Source organism: Schistocerca cancellata, chromosome 8 (assembly GCF_023864275.1).
Source record: "Schistocerca cancellata isolate TAMUIC-IGC-003103 chromosome 8, iqSchCanc2.1, whole genome shotgun sequence".
In the NCBI taxonomy this organism is placed as follows: Eukaryota; Metazoa; Arthropoda; class Insecta; order Orthoptera; family Acrididae; genus Schistocerca; species Schistocerca cancellata.
The window spans coordinates 498,542,262-498,561,678 of record NC_064633.1 but is presented as its reverse complement, the minus strand read 5'-3'; the positions used below and the strand labels follow the sequence as shown (position 1 = coordinate 498,561,678).

The 19,417-nt window shown below is 42.9% G+C and overlaps 1 protein-coding gene across 1 annotated transcript in view; it reads left to right on the top strand.

The window, feature by feature from the left end:
- The window catches only part of LOC126095291 (ubiquilin-1), a 105,154-nt gene that overhangs the window by 14,590 nt on the left and 71,147 nt on the right, over nucleotides 1–19,417 (top strand). Inside the window, exons 4-5 of the mRNA XM_049910073.1 lie at nucleotides 1,003–1,141; nucleotides 3,716–3,835. Coding sequence (XP_049766030.1) covers nucleotides 1,003–1,141; nucleotides 3,716–3,835 — 259 coding nt within the window. The remainder of the gene's footprint in view (nucleotides 1–1,002; nucleotides 1,142–3,715; nucleotides 3,836–19,417) is intronic.

Genomic DNA, 19,417 nt, shown 5'->3' with positions numbered 1-19,417 from the left:
CAGACATGGAAATTGTAATGAATAGTACAGTTGGATATGCATGCATTCGAAAAAGTCTGTAATGTGTTGACAGATGATACTATTACAGATTGTAACAGTGGACGTAAAAACCACAGTGGAGCATTGTCAATCACTAATTCAGTGCTGAACAAAAACAACCACCAGTGAGCATCAGTGCCACCCAGAATTACCTGTTCAGTACAGGGATATTAAAGTTATACCTTACAAGGCAGAGAGATTTTCTTCTGTAGGAACACCACCGTTGGTTGCTTGAAATGTGGAAAAAGGCCTTGTAGATTTGAGTTCTGCTACATGTTACTATACTTTAGTGGCAGGGTATCAATGTATCATGAAGAATGTGGATGCATCCTATTTGCCAGAAAGTAGCGTAGATACTCAATCTGAGGAATATTTACATTGGAAAACATGGCAACCGTGGTATGTCTGTCATAGTTTTTCATTGGGGAATGATACAGAAATTTACTGTGGGATCGCAACACCCATTTGTTTTTTTACAGAACTTTGTAATTGAAATATACTTTAAGGGGAACAGTGTTTCGCTCCTGACTCCCAACTTACTGAATTATTTTAGGGACACTCCGTGGGCATGAGTGTGCACTTGCAATACCCCACTACCACAAACTTATTGAGTACATTTGGAAAGCCATCAAGCAGGAGCTACATGTTTTGGATCCAGCTATGACTAATGTTTTTGAGTTATGAGTAGTTTTGAGGGATATTGAATCTTAATGACGCAGAAGTGATTTTATGTGTATCACGTAATCCAAGCTGTGACACAATAGGGTTTGCTACACATAAGGTATGTAATTTTGTGATGCACTAGTGCACTGGCTCAGTAGGGTCTTAAGATTTTTTTTATATGTAGCTTGAGTTCAAGCTAATTTGATAGGTATTTTGCTCATTATCGTTATCTATTAATGTAGTATATGAAATTTCCTACATGTCTAAAATTTTAATTTCAAAGTGCTACTTCTCTTGCAGAGAAATCCTGAAATTAGCCACATGTTGAATAATCCCGATTTGCTTCGCCAGACAATGGAGTTAGCGAGAAATCCATCCATGCTTCAGGAACTAATGCGAAATCATGACCGTGCTATATCTAATCTTGAATCAATCCCAGGTAATTTTTGTGGTTAAGTTACTTGGAAATAATTTATGAAAGAAAGTGTTGTGAAAAATGATCAACCTCATAAGTAGTTGAAAAACTTCTCTGCAATTTGAACCAGTTATATTTTATGAAATTCTATTTTGTAATGACATTGTTTTGCTTGAAATTAATCTCACTAGTCATAGATTACCCTCCTGTATGGAAAACAAACTTCACAAAATCTTGACATAGACAAGCATAGCTTGAGATATTCTGACAGTGTGCACCATATAGCTTTCGTTATCAGTTCAACTTTGTCACCCCCTCCTATTTTTTTATTTTTTTTTTAAAGAAATTCCTATTACTGTCCTGTCTTATTTTCATAATCTTTTTTATGCTGTCATCACTTATGGACATGGGCTAACTTTATAACTTTGTTCATATTTGAATCTACCAACTTAATTTTGGTACAAATTAAAAATGTGATTTGGTGACTAAGTGCCTAACTGTCCAAAGATTGAGTTCAGTTATCAGTCAGTCCCAGTCGTTTCTTCCACCCCTGTCAGTGATTTGTATCTCTGAAGAATGCAAAGTGTCACCATGGTTAGAAGTTCCCCTATAACTGTGTAAGTTATGTCAAAATCAGGAAGGCAAGGACATGCCACTTCCAGTAGAACATTTCACCTTGGTATTCAGACAAACCTTTGGGTTGATGACAGATTTATTTACAAAATGTGGATGAATCCAGTATGACTTTGAGATTTCGTAAAATGCCCAGTATGCTTCCTAAATTATAAACAAAGGTATTGGGTTGGTGCATAACTTCATAGCGCTTTCCCATAAGTTTCGTAAATACAAAACACACACACACACACACACACACACACACACACACACACACACACACACACACACAACAGAGACTTTAGTCATCAATAATATATTTTCCTTCGCTATATACTATAGTCTGCCAAGCTGGGGTAACTTTTCGATTTTGTGACTGTAAAAATCTTGTGGTTTTAAGGCAAGGAACTTGTCGAGCCATGTTTGGGGTGCATTTTCACCCAGAAAGGAAATTCTTTGAAGGTTGTTCTATAGAGAGTGGTGAAAGTGAAAACTGATGGCACAAGATCAGGTGAATAAGATGGGTGTGGAATGACTTCCCAACCCAGTTTCGTCAGTTTAGCAGAATGTGGACAGGCATTATCGATGAGTAGCATCACTTCATGCAGTCTTTCTGGTCATTGTTCTTGGATTGCGTCTGTAAGATGACTCAGTTGTTGACAGAAAATGTCAGCAGTGATGGTTACACCTCAGGGAAGCAATTAATAGTATGCCACACCATTGCGGTTCCACCAGATGCATAACATTTTCTTTTGTGGATGCACACAGGTCTTTGTATGGGGCTCAACCATTCCTTTCAATTCATTATGTTAGCATAAAGACACCATTTCTTGACACCAGTAATGATACAGGATAGGAATGACCTGTGTTGTTCACAAGCCAATTGATGACAAGTAAACAGAGATGTAAATATGGGTACCCACTGATTTTAGCTTAGAATATGAGAGATCCATACACCCAATTTTTGAACTTTCCCTATTGCATTCAAATGTTGCATGATGATGGAATGGGGAAAAGTTCATCACATTGGTCAGTTATCAAGTACACAGATGTGCATCATTATGGATTAATGTGTATAAATGATCTCCATCAAACCCGGAAGGCCTACCTGAATGTAGAGTCACTGATGTTAGAATGATCGTTGTTGAAACTAGAAAACTATTTTCTTGCTGTGATCTTTCCAATAGTGTTATTCCCATACACATTGCAAATCTTTCTGGCTGCCTCCACTGCTGTCACCCCTCAGTTGATTTCAAACAGAAGAATATCTCAGATATGTTCAGATTTCTCCACTTGGCGCTTTTATATTCTAGTATCCACAGTTCCACCCACTATTTCCAAATGATAATATGTGGACTCGGTTAGCAACAGTGAACTACAAATAAAAAATGAAAACCAATAAATAAACCCATAGCAACTGAAATAACAACATGCAAAACAAAAATGCTATGAACTTAAGCACCAACATAATATTTTTTAATGTGCTGTTGTGTGCTTGGCTATTTTCTTCCTTTCCATTGTTTTCATTTTTTTAAGTGATAAGAAAATGAAACTTTCCTGTTTACTTACTTTATTTTTCATTCTCTTCATAGATCTGGTTTTACAGCAGATTTTTAAGTTAGACCATGTTTTTAGTTCAAATCGTGAACTATTGAGTGTGAATGGGATGTTGACTGACTTTATATCTTACATTAATTTAAAATTTTTCCATATTAGTTGGTAACAATTTTAGCAGATGTACTGAAACTCTTACTGTCTAACAGTCCATATGGGGAAAAAAATTACAGTGTTTGTGAACACATCTTTAGTTTCGAACAGCTATGTGATTCACAGCCAACGGGAGACAAGCAGGTCTTCACAATAGTTTCTTGGAGTCTGATACAGCATTGTGCATGAAATCATCAGCATTAATATAAAACATAATGCTTTGTTACACAAATTAAATTTTTTATTGAAAATAACTAAATTCCTTTTCTTTTCTAGGTGGTTATAATGCCCTGCAGCGGATGTATCGTGACATTCAAGAGCCAATGTTGACTGCAGCAACAGAGCAATTTGTTCGAAATCCATATTCAACAACAGGCAGTAGCAGTAACAATAGTGGTGTGTTCTTAATGGTTTATTTAGCCTTTTAATATTTGTTTTATTCCTTTCCAGTCAACTCCAGTTTCTGCCACGAATTAACTTTGAGTAGAAATATACTTTCAGTTGTTTGGTAGCTATTGATAAGTTTGTGTATTTGCACTTCTTTTTTATAGCAAATTAGAAAACTAAACAACATAAGCTACTTGTAATGGTAGTGATAACACTGGAAACGATTGCATGTTTTAGGCATCGTACAGAAACAGAGGCATAAGTTCCAAGCATATAGTGATGCAGCTTACAAGATCTGCAATTACTGAAATTATATTGACAAAAAGTATTGTAAGAGGTTGCAGGATTTTTAATGGAGATCACTCTCTTTCTCAACTTACTAATAATAAAATTATAAGTAGTCAAGCAAAGGTGTAAATGCTGAATAGTTTCTGCACAGAGACATCTGCACGAGGACTGACACCTTGATGAATTGCAAGAGTGCACAGTGGAACTCACATACTATGTGATCAAAACTATCTGGACACCAGGCTGAAAATGACTTAGAAGTTTGTGGTGCCCTCCATCGGTAACGCTGGAATTCAGTATGGTGTTGGCCCATCCTTATCCTTGATGGCAGCCTTGATGGCAGCTGAGCTATACGCTCAGTCAGGTTCTGGAAGGTTTCTTGGGGAATGGGAGCCCATTCTTCACGGAGTGCTGCACTTAGGAGAGGTATCGATGTCGGTCAGTGAGGGCTGGCACGTTGGCGTTCCAAAACATCCCAAAGGTGTTCTGCAGGATTCAGGTCGGGACTCAGTGCAGACCTATCCATTATAGGAATGTTATTGGCTCTTAACTACTTCGCCACAGGCTGTGCATTATGAACAGGTGCTCGATCGTTTTGAAAGATGCAGTCGCCATCTCCGAATTGCTCTTCAACAGTGGGAAGCAAGAAGGTGCTTAAAACATCAATGTAGGCCTGTGCTGTGATAGTGCCACACAAAACAAGAAGGGGTGCAAGTCCCCTCCATGAAAAACACGACCACACCATAACACCACCGCCTCCGAATTTTACTGTTCGCACTACACACGCTGGCAGATGACGTTCACCGGACATTCGCCGTACCCACGCACTTGCCATTGGATCGCCATATTGTGTACACCAAGCGAGGCGTGGTTTGGCATTTACTGGCATGATGTGTGGCTTATCAGCAGTCGCTCGATCATGAAATTAAAGTTTTCTTACCTCCCGCCTAACTGTCATAGTACTTGCAGTGGATCCTGATGCAGTTTGGAATTCCTGTGCGATGGTCTGGATACGAGGGTCGGTCAAAAAGTAATGCCTCCCATTTTTTTTCTACTTAAAGAAATTAAGTTAAGTGAAAAATTTGAATTTGGCGCCATTCCTCAAACCTTCTTCTGCAATCCACTGCAGTAGTAACTTTCTGTGTCAACAGGTGGCAGCACAGCAGAAGTTTGTAAGATGGCCGACATCGATGTTCGTTTGAGACAGCGTTGTGTGATTGAATTCTTGAATGCAGAAGGTGAAACGCCCATACGCATTCATGAAAGACTGAAGAAGGTGTATGGTGTTGTGACAGTGGATGTCAGCACTGTTAGACGATGGGTTCGTCGTTGTAAGGAAGCTGAAGGGCAAACACCGTTGACTGGCGAAAAGCGGAGCGGCAGGCCGGTGAGTGCAGTGACTCCACACAACATTCAGCAAGTTGATGACATCATTCGTGGTGACCGTCGGGTGACTGCAGATGAAGTGTGTCGCATTATTTCTCTTAGTAAAGGCAGTGTGATCACGATTATTAAACAATTGGGGTACTCAAAAGTTTGTGCACGGTGGGTTCCAAGAATGTTAACCAATCAGAATAAAGAGGCAAGGAAAACAATAGCCTCCCAACACTTGCAGCGCTTCCGTTTGGAGGGAGATGAGTTTCTGAAAAAAATTGTGACCGGGGACGAAACATGGGTGCATTTTTTTGAACCCGAATCAAAGAGGCAGTCAATGGAGTGGCGTCACACAAGCTCGCCGAGGAAGAAAAAATTCAAAACTGTGCGATCGGCAGGGAAAGTTATGGCAACAGTTTTCTGGGATACAGAGGGTGTGATTCTGGTTGATTTTTTGGAGCAGGGATGCACAATAAATTCTGTTCAATACGTCACAACCCTCAACAAACTTAAAGCACGTCTTCAGCGAGTTCGCCCAACAAAATCAATGGCAGATGTTCTTCTTTTGCATGACAATGCAAGACCACACACCAGTCGTCACACCTCTGACGAGATTGTCAAAATTGGATGGGAAGTTTTGCCTCATCCCCCATACAGCCCTGACCTGGCACCATCAGACTTCCATCTGTTCGGGCCACTAAAAGAAGCTCATCGTGGGATTCATTTTGAAGATGAGGAGGCCGTCAAAACATCCGTGCGTCAATGGCTTAGGAAGCAGAGCTGTGATTTTTACCGTGCTGGGATACATGCCCTTGTTCAAAGATGGACCAAAACTGTAGAGATGGGCGGAGATTACATTGAAAAATGACAAAATGATCCTCAATGTTGTGGTTTTCAACCTATGTAATTGCATTTAAATTTCCTGACAATTAAACGTAGAAAAAAAATAGGAGGCATTACTTTTTGACTGACCCTCGTAGATGCCTGCCTATTACACATTACGACCCTCTTCAACTGTCGGTGGTCTCTGTCGGTGAACAGTCGAGGTCGGCTTGTACACTTTTGTGCTGTTTGTGTCCCTTCTTGTTTCCACTTCACTATCACATCGGAAACAGTGGACCAAGGAATGTTTAGGAGTGTGGAAATCTTGCGTACAGATGTATGACACAAGTGACACCCAATCACCTGACCATGTTCGAAGTCTGTGAGTTCTGCAGAGTGCCCCATTCTGCTTTCTCACGATTTCTGATGACTAATGAGGTCACAGATATAGAGTAGCTGTCAGTAGGTGACAGCACACTGCAACTAATATGAAAAACATATGTTTTTGGGGTGTCCGGATGCTTTTGATCACATAGTGTATTTCACATATAAAAATAGTTAGTTCCTTGGTTGAGGTGAAAGGAAAAAGAATACACACCAAAAGTTAAAAGTGAAAAATGTAACTATTGAAAGCCTAGCTGGGGAGGTATTTGAAGCCTTTGGTTAGGCAATGAATGCAACAGTGTTTTTTTTGTAAAGTATATGCTACTTACAAAACTGTGGTGATACATTACTATCGTGTATTCTTAAGACAGCACAATGGTGAAAACTTCTGGAAACTTCATCAGGAACTAATCATAATTAATTGAGTGCATGGTTGATACCCTCTCTTGCGTCACATTGTCTAATGAGATGGACCGTGGTGTCAGACACTGTGATGTCATGATGTATACTGATTCAGGTCCGCTGGTTAGGTAGACTCTCTGGTCCATTTAAAGCTGAAGTATCAGTGCAGCTTGTGTTCTGAGCTGGAACGGTGGACCCATGGACAACCCAGCTGTAGTCCTGGACTCTGTCGTCCATTATACATGGATACAGAACTTCTGTCATTACACCAGGCAGTGATAGTATGACTGGCACAGTGTGACAATACTGGAACAATCTTATAAAGATGTTACAATAGAATAATCAGAGAGTTGAGTGTGAAAGAGCTAGACGCCATCAGACCTACTAATCGACTGCCTCTAAGCTAGCTGATTGGGGTATTTATGTTGAACTGAGGAGAGGCTTTGTTGTGAGGTGTCATTCGTAATGACTTAATCAGTCCAGTTTATTACATGTGCTCGGCACTCACTGGGTGCTACATTAATTAGTTTGTTCCAGTACTGTAACTGCTCTGTCAAGTCCTTGATAGGTGGTGGTGTGTCCTGTCCAGTGCATCTTACTTAGTGTTATGAAGCAGCAAAGGCAGTTTGGTGTGCACTTCCTTACACTTTTTCACTGAGCTTGCCCTCAATCACACACTCGAGTGTTGCTGTTGCACTCTTGGTGACCAATTAGCCGTGTCAAAATTTTCACACTTTGTGGTTGGTTTGTGTTTATGTATCCCCGCAGTGAAGCGGTGCTGGACTGTGGGGACTTAGTATGGGAAGAGAAGAGTAAAAATTTTCAATCTCTGTGAATAATAAAACTTTGAAAAATTGAGGACTGACTTTGTCATGCAGTGAGTGGGAGATAAGCCACACAGACAGTACAGCAGTGCAGTAGACAGAGTCTACAGATCCAGATGATGAATGTGTAAGGCATAGATGGCAAGTAAATGCTGATAGTTGAACGATGAGTTTGCATGATCACATCAGTATACAAGCCAGTGAATGTTCACTTGTGCAACTCTGACAGGGATAGTCAGCTATGTCATGGGAGACTTAACTGCCACATCATCCAATGTGTCCTCTTAGAAGATGATAATAATAGAGTAATCTTCTGACCTCTCAGGTTATCTCAGTATGATTAATTAATGGTGTATTTTTAGATGTACAGCCAAATTGTTGATTCCATTTTATGCACAATATTCCGATGACTGACCCAGTCATCTTCAGTTGGGAATCAAACTCAACTATAAATGGCAGTGCACCATGAATAATACTTCAATGTAGTAACACATACAGTCCCTCCACTAAAAGTTTAATTTTGACAGAATGTAACTGGAAGAAATTCCAAATCCTACTGTGTAGTGCAGTGGCTGGAATAACCTTGACACCAAAGTTGTTGGGCAAATTTTTTGAAGCGGTGAAAAGGAAGGTCAAGGCAGCCTATGCTAAGTGGAGACAGTGTAGTTACATCAAGGCTCTTGCACAAGGAATGAAACACTAATGAAACGATAGGAATATATAGTTACTTGAAGACAACCACCTTCTCTGAGAATACAATTACTGTTTCTCAGAAATTAATTAATTCGGTACTAACTGTGAAAAATGTTGGCTAAAGACAGTTGAAGGCTAGATATGGGATCAATGAGCCAAATAGCATTAAAACTCCTAGCACACCAGCCAGCTCTTGAAAACAACAGATGTGATCAGAAGCGCTCCAAATTACATTAAAAAAATAACTAGGAGCAAAGAAGAAACTAGCATTGCCTCACTCCTCTTCAGCACACAGGTAAAAAGATAACAGCCAAAAGCAAAGTGAGGCAGGCTTCAGGTTTGGATGATATCCTAGTAAAAGAAATTGATCATTTGTAGATGAAAACAAATGCCACTAAAATTATGCGACAATTGCGTTGTAATCAACCAACCCCTTAGGTTTGGATGGAAGCTAAGATTGTTACTGTTCTAAAACTGGAAAAGCTGTGTAATAATCCTTGTAGCAACTGTGATATATCTCTTCCCCCTCCAAATCTGTAAGAACTGTGAGAGAACCATATAGCTTCATCTTTTAGATGAAACAGAACCATCGTGGCATACATAAACATGTCTGCTAGTCATGATACAGTTATTCTCAGACTTTGGGTTCAAAAGATATACCTTATTATATACCATAATATACCTTATTATGTACCCACGTGGGTTCAAAAGATATACCTTATTATATACCATAATATACCTTATTATGTACCCACGTGGAATGTTTCCCTCTATTATATTCATATCATTATTATGTAACTGGATAGATAAAAAAATCTATCACCAAGTGGCAGCAGGAGAACATACAAGTGAAAGGTGGTTATACTTACGCAATATTTCGGAGCCAGTGGCTCCTTATGGTAGAAGGGTAGAAGGGAAAAGAAGAGGAGTGAAGGAAAAGGACTGGAGAGGTTTAGGAAAAGGAATAGATTTCGGAAAAGTCAGCTCGAACCGCGGGTCAGGGGAGACTTACCTGACAGGATGAGAAGGAAAGACTTGCATAAGTATAACCTTCTTTTATGTGTCTGTTCTCCTGCTGCCCCTTGGTGAGTAGATTTTTTATCCATCCAGTTGCATTATATTGTCAAAAATTGATTATTTTCGTTGTTGTAAAAGATTTACCTTCTAACAAAAGACTACACATTGACCTTGGCTACCAGTCACTATCGAAAAACTTCATGTTTGTTGTAGAATTCCAGAATGAAAGAAGCAAGTATCGGGGACAGAAAAATAATCTACCTCAGGACAGTGTGCTGGCCCAAAACTTTGTAAATATTTGTCGATAACAAAGCAGTACAGATTGACATTTATAAATATTTGTCAATAACCAGGCAGTACTGATTCATTCTAAAGGCTCCATATAAGCTGATGACTGACCTGTAGCTATTCAGGGCATTGTGTTAGGTTTCAATATCCATGCCAGCGGGCATTGCAATGGAGCAGATGAGCTGGCTTGGGTAGCATGGTGGAATAGTGTGAAAACCTGTCACGGAACGGTGCACAGGTCACGTAGTGTGTGCAGACCCGCTGACAGTAGTGTTTACTTGCAGGTGGCAGTAAGCTAAATGGACCAGTGTTTATGCTGAGTTCAACCTCGGTAGAGCTCTCCTTGTACTTTGTGCTGAGTGCTCAGTTGTCAGCCACCCGTGCCAGCTGCATACTAAGTTTATTCATGTGCACATCTCCATATATTTTCATGCTCTCTGATTCCCTTGATTGACACACATGGTGAGGTTTGTTCCTTCTCCCTGATTTCTGCTCCCCAGTTATTATCGAGCCACCATCGCCGTGTGAGGTATCTGCTTTGGCAGTGTAGAGTAACGGTGTTGTCACACCTGTGCAGATCCTAAAGAGGAGGTTACAGCAACACTAACAGAAGCCCCAGAGAGGCTCAAAAATACTTTTGTGACCAGCTTAAGCCTAACTGTACAAACATCCAAGTTTTCCCTTTCCATCTCCACAGTAGGCATGCAGACAAAGGGCTCCAGGTTACATAAAGAGGTATGCTATTGGAGCATAGTCCCTGCCTCAGATACCTCCGTGTTACCCCAGACAACATTCTGGTGCACAAACAGCACTGTGCCTGCACAAAACTGAAGGTTAATGACAGAAACAGTGTAGTTAATGAAATTGAGTCTCAAGATGTAATGCTAAACCACAAGTGGTAAGTACTGTTACTGGCAATTTGCTATTCTGCTGGTAAATGTATATATCTGATACAAATATGCTTGCACTATGAAAGTTGATGTTTGCACTGAAATAAACGTGCAGGCTCATCATTGGTTGGAATTCATTCACTGGCAATTCAGTGGGAGGCAATTGTCTACAGAGGGAAAGCTGAAGTCCTCCATGTCCAAACAATATCCACCATATGCCAGTTTTAATGAGCTACATCACAGGATACAGCTGCAGAACTAGTTAAGTCATCCAGATTTGTGAAGTCAGATAGAGGAACTTGGCTGTAGTGTGGTTTTCCGGCATTCTCAGCTTCCCAGTGCTCTCCCAGTTTGGCAAAGAATGAGAAGTATGCAAAATTTTTCAGCTGTGAGTGGACAAATTTAGCATGGCAGAAGTCCTTCTTGGAATTTGCCAATGATGGGCCATAAGTGAGGGTCATTTAAACATATACATTTATTTTATCTCAGTATGCTAATGAAGATGATTTGAAGTGAAAATATGTTTAGAAAGATCACTTTAAAAATCAAATGAACAGATGACGTAAATCTTGATTACCCACACTTTTCCACTAGCTTGAACTTATTAACGTATCAGCAAGTATTTGCTGGTATATGGATGTTGACTTTTGTGGGCGCGGCGTCTTTTGTGGGCGCGGCGTCTTTTGTGGACTATAATTATTTTTTATATGGTTCTGTGGATGTGTAAAAAAAGTAGCAGATTTTTCAGTATCAAACGGATGCTACCTCGTTACCCACCCATGTTTTGCTTGGTCCCTATCGTCCTGAGGTCTGAGTGACCTGCTTTTCTTTTCAGCCTTCCCTGACCTATCACTCTCTCCTCAGGGAGAAAGGATCTAATAGTTTTGAAAGCTAGGATAGTGTTATCACTTTTATGTTTGTACATGTCTTCTGACACTACTGAATATTTTGTCTCCTGAAGGTAAAACACGGATAGCAATTCTGTCTCATAATTTGTTAGTTTTCATGATTGAATTTTCATTTGGTACAAAAATTTATAATACAGTTAGTGAAGCAAGGGTATGTAGAGCAGTAACAGTAAACAACACCAAAATAAATTTTCTTTGCGTGGCAAATACCATTTTCTGAGGTATGCATTATGATATCAGTTTCTTTTCTTCTTTTAACTTTTTCTGCTCATTTCATCTCCTGTGAAAGGGGTAGTACCTACTTGGAGTAACTTTTCATTTACATTTTGAGCATTGTATAACATTAAACTCTGTATTAGTATGATGTTGAATACCAGTATATAGGTATCATGCTGTATTTTGTGACCATATGAAGTTGTTATCAGGAAAAGCAAACTGGAGTTTAAGGATCAGAGTGTGGAATGTCAGATCCCTTAATCGGGCAGGTAGGTTAGAAAATTTAGAAAGGGAAAGGGGTAGGTTACAGTTAGATATAGTGGGAATTGGTGAAGTTCGATGGCAGGAGGAACAAGACTTCTGATTAGGGTTATAAATACGGGGTTATAAATACAAAATCAGATAGGGGTAATGCAGGAGTTAGTTTAACAATGAATAAAAAATAGGAATGTGGATAAGCTACTATGAACAGCGTAGTGAATGCATTATTGTAAAAGTTTATATGCCAACTAGCTCCGCAGATGATGAAGAGATTGAAGAAATGTATGATGCGATAAAAGAAATTATTCAGATAGTTGAGGGAGACGAAAATTTAGTAGTCGTGGGGGACTGGAATTTGATAGTAGGAAAAGGAAGAGAAGGAAAAGTAGTAGGTGAATATGGAATGGGGGTAAGGAATGAAAGAGGAAGCCACCTGGTAGAATTTTACACAGAGCATAACCTAATCATAACTAACACTTGGTTTAAGACTCACGAAAGAAGGTTGTATACGTGGAAGAGCCCTGGAGACACTGCAAGGTTTCAGATAATTATGTAATGGTAAGACAGAAATTGAGGAACCAGGTTTTAAATTGTAAGACGTTTTCAGGAGCAGATGAGGACTCTGGCCGCAATCTGTTGGTTATGAATCAATATTAGGGAAGGAAAGTTAATACTCACCATATAGTGAAGATGCTGAGTCACGATAGATACAACAAAAAGATTCACACAATTATAGCTTTCGGCCATTAAGACCTTGATCAGCAATACACACATGCGCGTACACACACACACACACACACACACACACACACACACACACACACACACACACAACTTGCACACACGCTTGCAGTCTTAGACAACTGAAACCACACTGTGAGCAGCAGCACCAGTGCATGATGGGAGTGACGACTGGGTGGGGGTAAGGAGGAGGCTGGAGAGGGGAGGGGGAGGGATAATATGGTGGGGATGGCAGACAGTGAAGTTCTGTAGTTTAGAAGGAGGGCAGGAGAGAAGGTGGGGGGGGGGGGGGGGGTAAGTAGTGGAAAGGAGAGAAATGAAAAGGAAATTAAAAGACTGGGTGTGGCGGTGAAATGATGGCTGTGTAGTGCTGGAATGGGACCAGGGAGGGGGCTGGATGGCTGAGGACAGTGACTAATAAATGTTGAGGCCAGGAGGGTTATGAGAACATAGGATGTATTGCAGGTGAAAGTTCCCACCTGTGCAATTCAGAAAAGCTGGTGTTGGTGGGACGGATCCATATGGCATAGGCTGTGAAGCAGTCATTGAGATGAGGGATATCATGTTTGGCACCATGTTCAGCAACAGGGTGGTCCACTTGTTTTTTGGCCACAGTTTGTCGGTGGCCATTCATCCGGACAGATAGCTTGTTGGTTCTCATGCCTACATAGAATGCAGCACAGTGGTTGCAGCTCAGCTTGTAAATAACATCACTGGTTTCACAGGTAGCCCTGCTTTTGATGGGATAGGTGATGTTAGAGACCAGACTGGAGTAGGTGGTGGTAGGAGGATGTATGGGACAGGTTTTGCATATTATAGGTCTATTACAGCCATGAGGTAATGAATTGGGAGCAGGGGTTGTGTAAGGATGGACGAGTATATTGTGTAGGTTTGGTGGACGGCTGAGTACCCCCGGACCCGCAGGGGGTAAGAGTAGGCCCAAGGTATTCCTATCTGTCGTAAGAGGTGACTAAAAGGAGTCTCACATGTTCTGACCTTTATGTGATGGTCCCCTGTAGGGTTTGACCTCCATTCTTCAAAATTTTTCAGAAGGGTGAGCCAATTGGGGAAGGGCGCCTTACATGGTGCATTGTGTCAATCGTACCTTGAGATCTATAGCCCACTTTCTCGTTGTCGCATTGCAGTCCCGCTCATTCGCCATCTCTTGGGTGAGGACGCCTTCCTGGGTGTGTTTTCCTTCATGCACTATGCAGTGTTGCTTTCTGCGCTGACAATGACCATGGACTTGATTCCACCTGATGTCCAGAATGGTAGCCAGTCTGTTGTGGTGGGGCTGCCATGTACCCTGTTGGTTGTAGCCCCCTGAGAACACAGGGATCGCTATGCTGATGCCTGCACCACTAACTCCCCACGTCTGCCAAGGAGTAGATGCCTGTCACCCTGGGTCATCGGGACTCCTGGCAATGGCCATCTTGCAAGATGGTCTTTGCTGTGGCTGGGTGGTGCCCGGGGGGAAGGCCCTGGTTAGAGTGGGTAGCATCAAGGTGGATGACGCGCGATGAAGCATACCATGTCATCACTTGCTGGTGATGAAACACCAGCAGTCTCTGAGCGTACTAAGTCACAGTGCAATGCAGGATTTTACAGCGTGAAAGAAAAATCATGGAATACAAGACCCTGGACTGACTGACCTACACTGAGGCTAAGAGGAAATTTGAGTGTCTGCATCCTGTGGCTATGACCTCCTCCCACCCTGCCACTACGAGAACAGTTGTAGCCCCATCTGTTCCGCGAATTCAGGTCGGCTCTTCGAGCCGGAAGATTACTCCTGCCCCTTTGATGGCCGGGGGCACTTCCCTCCCTGTTGCTCCCGCACCACCTACCTCGGGAGCACTGCCTCCCTCCCCCCCCCCCCCTCCCCCAACCATTGGGGACTTAAGTCCCCACTTCTCAGCCAGAGAAGTGCAAGTCTTCTTCGGCACCTATCGTTAGGAAGGGGTCCCTTGGGTCACTCCCTTCCCAGTTTTCTGCTATTGGGAAAGATACTCCCACCAGTGGCTGAAGTGCCCAAAAGTAGCTGGTCATAGGGCTTCACGATCATAGTCAGTCCTGCAGACAGAATCAGCCAAGCCGTCCCAGCCAGAGAAACCCAAGGAGCAGTGAGAGAAATCCAAAAAGAAGACCCCCAAGACCAAGGGGCTAATGATGGCACCCACACCACCACTATCTACAAGCTTTCCTTCTGAGGATGAGGTGGAGATTCTGGCGTCCGCCGAGGACCTAGATTTCATCAGACCCCCAGACACCATGGATACAGACTGCTCAGGAAACAAATCGGTGGCAGCAGGTGACCCTGAGGCGTAAACTGCCTCATTGAATGTTCCATGCCTTCCTAGCCTTCCGATCACGTCATCCTTCAGTGGAATTGCAGTGGTTTATTCCACCGCCTGACTGAGCTACGACAACTGTTAAGCGTAACAGCTGCTTTCTGCATTGCCCTCCAGGAAACCTGGTTCCTGGCAATGCAGAACCCTGCCCTCCGCAGCTATAAGGGATATTACAGGAACCGTAGTGACTATAATCGAATGTCAGGTGTGGTTTGCATCTGTATCCTGAACTCACTGTGCAGTGTACCTGTGCCCCTTCAAATCCCTCTTGAAACTGTGGCTATCAGGATAAGGACGACACAGGAAATAACTGTCTGCAATGTATATCTTCCTCCAGATGGTGCAGTACCCCTGAGCGCATTGGCTGCACTGATTGATGAACTCCCTAAACCTTTTCTACATTTGGGAGATTTTAATGCTCATAACCCCTTGTGGGGTGGCACCGTGCTTACTGGCTGAGGTAGAGATGTCGAAAATGTACTGTCACAACTCGACCTCTGCCTCTTTAATAAAGGTGGCCCCCACATTTCAGTGTGGCACATATTTGGCCATTGATCTCTCAGTTTGCAGTCGTGGCCTTCTCCCATCATCCGCTGGAGAGCACATGACGACCTGTGTGGTAGTGACCACTTCCCCATCTTCCTGTCTCTGCCCTGGTGTCAGGCCCACATACGCCTGCCCAGATAAACAAGGCGAACTGGGAAACTTCCACCTCTGCTGTCACCGTTGAATTGCCTCCGCACGGTAACATCGATGTGATGGTTGAGCAGGTGACTACAACAGCGGCATAAGCAGCACCCTTCCCTGGAGCACCTCATAGCCTTTAAATGGCTCCATGCTTGCGTTTGCCATCTTATCAAACGACGGAAGCAGGAATGTTGGGAGAGATACGTCTCGACCGTTGGGTGCCAAACGTCACCTTCCCAAGTCTGGGCAAAGATCAAATGTGTTTTCGGATACCAGACCCCAAGAGGTGTTCCTGGTGTTAACATAAATGGCGTGTTATCTACCGATGAAAACGCAATTGCCGAGCACTTTGCTGAGTACTATGTTCGAGCCTCTGCGCCAGAGAATTACCCCCGGCCTTTCGCATTCTCACATGACGGCTGGAAGGGAAAGTGATTTCGTTCACTACATGCCACAGTGAATCCAATAACACCCCATGTACAGAGTGGGTGCTCCTCAGTGCCCTGGCACATTGCCCTGACACATCTCCTAGGCCAGATCGGATCCACAGTCAGATGATTAAACATCTCCCATCTGACTACAAGCGACATCTCCTCGTCTTCTTCAACAAGATCTGGTTTGATGGCATCTTTCCATTGCAATAAAAACCAGCTTGATGTGGATAGCTATTGGCCCATCAGCCTCACCATTGGTCTTTGTAAGCTGCTGAAATGTATGGTGTGTCGGCGGTTGGATCAGGTCCTGGAGTCAATGGCCTACTGGCTCCATGTCAGGGCAGCTTCCGCCACAGTCGCTCTACCACTGATAATCTTGTGTCCCTTGAGTCTGCCATCTGCACAGCCTTTTCCAGACGCCAACACCTGGTTGTTGTCTTTTTTGATTTACGGAAAGCATATGACACGACCTGGCGACATCATATCCTTGCTACATTCTACAAGTGGGGTCTCCAAGGCCCGCTCCTAATTTTTATTCAAAATTTCCTGTTGCTTTGAACTTTTCTTGTCCAAGTTGGTGCCTCCCATAGTTTCATCCATATCCAGGAGAATGGAGTCCCACAGGGCTCCGTATCGAGTGTGTGTCTATTTTTAGTGGCCATTAATGGTCTAGTGGCAGCTGTAGGGCCATCTATCTTGCCTTCTCCGTATGTGGATGACTTCCTTACTGCTCCTCCAGTACTGGTGTTGCTGAGTGTCCCCTACAGGTAGCCATTCACAAGGCAGAGTCATGGGCACTAGCACACAGCTTCCAGTTATCAGCCGCAAAGTCGTGTGTCATGCACTTCTGTAGACGTCATACTGTTCATCCGGAACCAGAACTTTATCTTACTGATGATCCACTCACTGTAGTGGAAGCATATCGATTCTTAGGACTGGTTTTTGATGCCCAATTGACTTGGCTACCTCACCTTCGTCACCTTAAGCAGAAATGCTGGCAGCACTTGAATGCTCTCCACTAACTGAGCAACATCTACTGGGGTGCAGATCACTCTACACTGCTGCAGCTCTACAGAGCCCTTGTTCAATCCCTCCTTGATTATGGGAGTGTGGTTTATCGTTCGGCAGTGCCCTTGGCGATGCATTTACTCGACCCAGTGCACCACTGTGGCGTTTGCCTAGCGACAGGTTCTTTTAGAATGAGTCCGGTGACCAGTGTCCTGGTAGAGGCCGGAGTACCTCCATTTAAGTTCGGGTGTTGTCTTCTGTGGCCAGACTGTGGTACTTTTGGAGGTGGTGGGAAACTGAAAGATAAGGCACGAGAGATTTATTTTTGTATGAAGTTGGGAGGATAATTACGGTCAGTGAAGGCTTCAGTGAGACCATCGGTATATTTTGAGAGGGACTGCTTATCTCTGCAGATGCAATGACCATGGGTGGCTAGGCTGTACGGAATGGACTTCTTGGTATGGAATGGCTGGCAGCTGTTGAAGTGGAGGTATTGCTGGTGCTTAGTAGGTTTTGATATGGACGGAGGTGCTGATGTAGCCATATCTGAGGTGGAGGTCAACATCTAGGAAGGTGGCTTGTTGGGTTGAGTAGGACCAGGTAAAGTAAATGGGGGAGAAGTTGAGGTTCTGGAGGAATGTGGATAGGGTGTCCTCACCTTAAATCCAGATAGCAAAGATGTCATCAGTGAATCTGAACCAGGTGAGGGGTTTAGGCTTCTGGGTTTTTAATAAGGATTCCTCTAGATGGCCCATGAGTATGTTGGCATAGGATGGTCCCATGTGGGTGCCCATAGCCACACCCCGGATATGTTTGTAGGTAATGCCTTCAAAGGAGAAGTAATTGTAGGTGAGGATATAGTTGATCATGGCGACTAGGAAGGAGGTTGTTGGTTTGGAATCATAAGGCATTTAGAAAGGTAGTGTTCAATAGCAGTAAGGCCACGGGCACTAGAAATGTTACTGTACAGGGAGCTGGCATCAGTTGTGACGAGCAGGGCACGGTGTGGTAAAGGGAAAGGAACTGTGGAGAGTCAGTGGCGGAAATGGTTGGTACCTTTTATGTAGGAGGACAAGTTCCGAGTAATAAGTTGAAGGTGTTGGTCTACGAGAGCAGATATTCTCTCAGTGGGGGCATTGTAACTACCCACAATGGGTTATCCTGGGTGGTTGGGTTTATGGACTTTAAGAAGCATGTAGAAGGTGGGAGTGCAGGGAGTGGCAGGGGTAAGTAGAGAGATGGACTCTGGAGAGAGGTTCTGGGATGGACCTAAGGATTTGAGTAGTGACTAGAGATCCTGCTGGATTACTGGAATGGGGTCACTGTGGGAAGGTTCGTAGGTGTAAGTATCTGACAGCTGGCAGAGTCCTTCCGCCAGGTAATCCTTGCGGTTCAAAACAATGGTTCTGGAGCCTTTGTCTACAGGTAGGATTATAAGGTCGGGATCAGTTTTTAGATGGTGGACTGCGGTCATTTCTGAAGATGTAAGGTTAGTTTGCAAGTTAAGGGGTTTTGGGGAATGATGGTGAGGCAAGGTTCAAGATTAAGAAATTCTACAAAGTTAATGGGGTGGTTTGGAGGCAGTGGGGATGCCTATCGCGACTCAGCATCTCTGCTATACGGTGAGTAGCAACTTTCCTTCTCTAATATTGTTACAGTCCGTCATAGATTTTCCATTATTGGTTATGAACTGTAGATTAAAATTGAAGAAACTGAAGAAAGGTGGGAATTGGGGGAGGTGGGACCTGTATAAACTGAAAGAACCAGAAGCTGTAGAGAGTTTCAGAAACAGCGTTAGGGAATGATTGACAAGAGCAGGGGAAAGAAACTCAGTAGAAGAAGAATGGGTAGCTTTGAGAGATGGACTCTTAAAGGCAGCAGAGGATCAAGTATGTAAAGGCGAGGGCTAGTAGAAGTCCTTGGGTGAAAGAAGAGAGATTGAATTTACTTGATGAAAGGAGAAAATAAAAAAAAAAATCAGTCAATGAAGCAGGTGAAAAGGAATA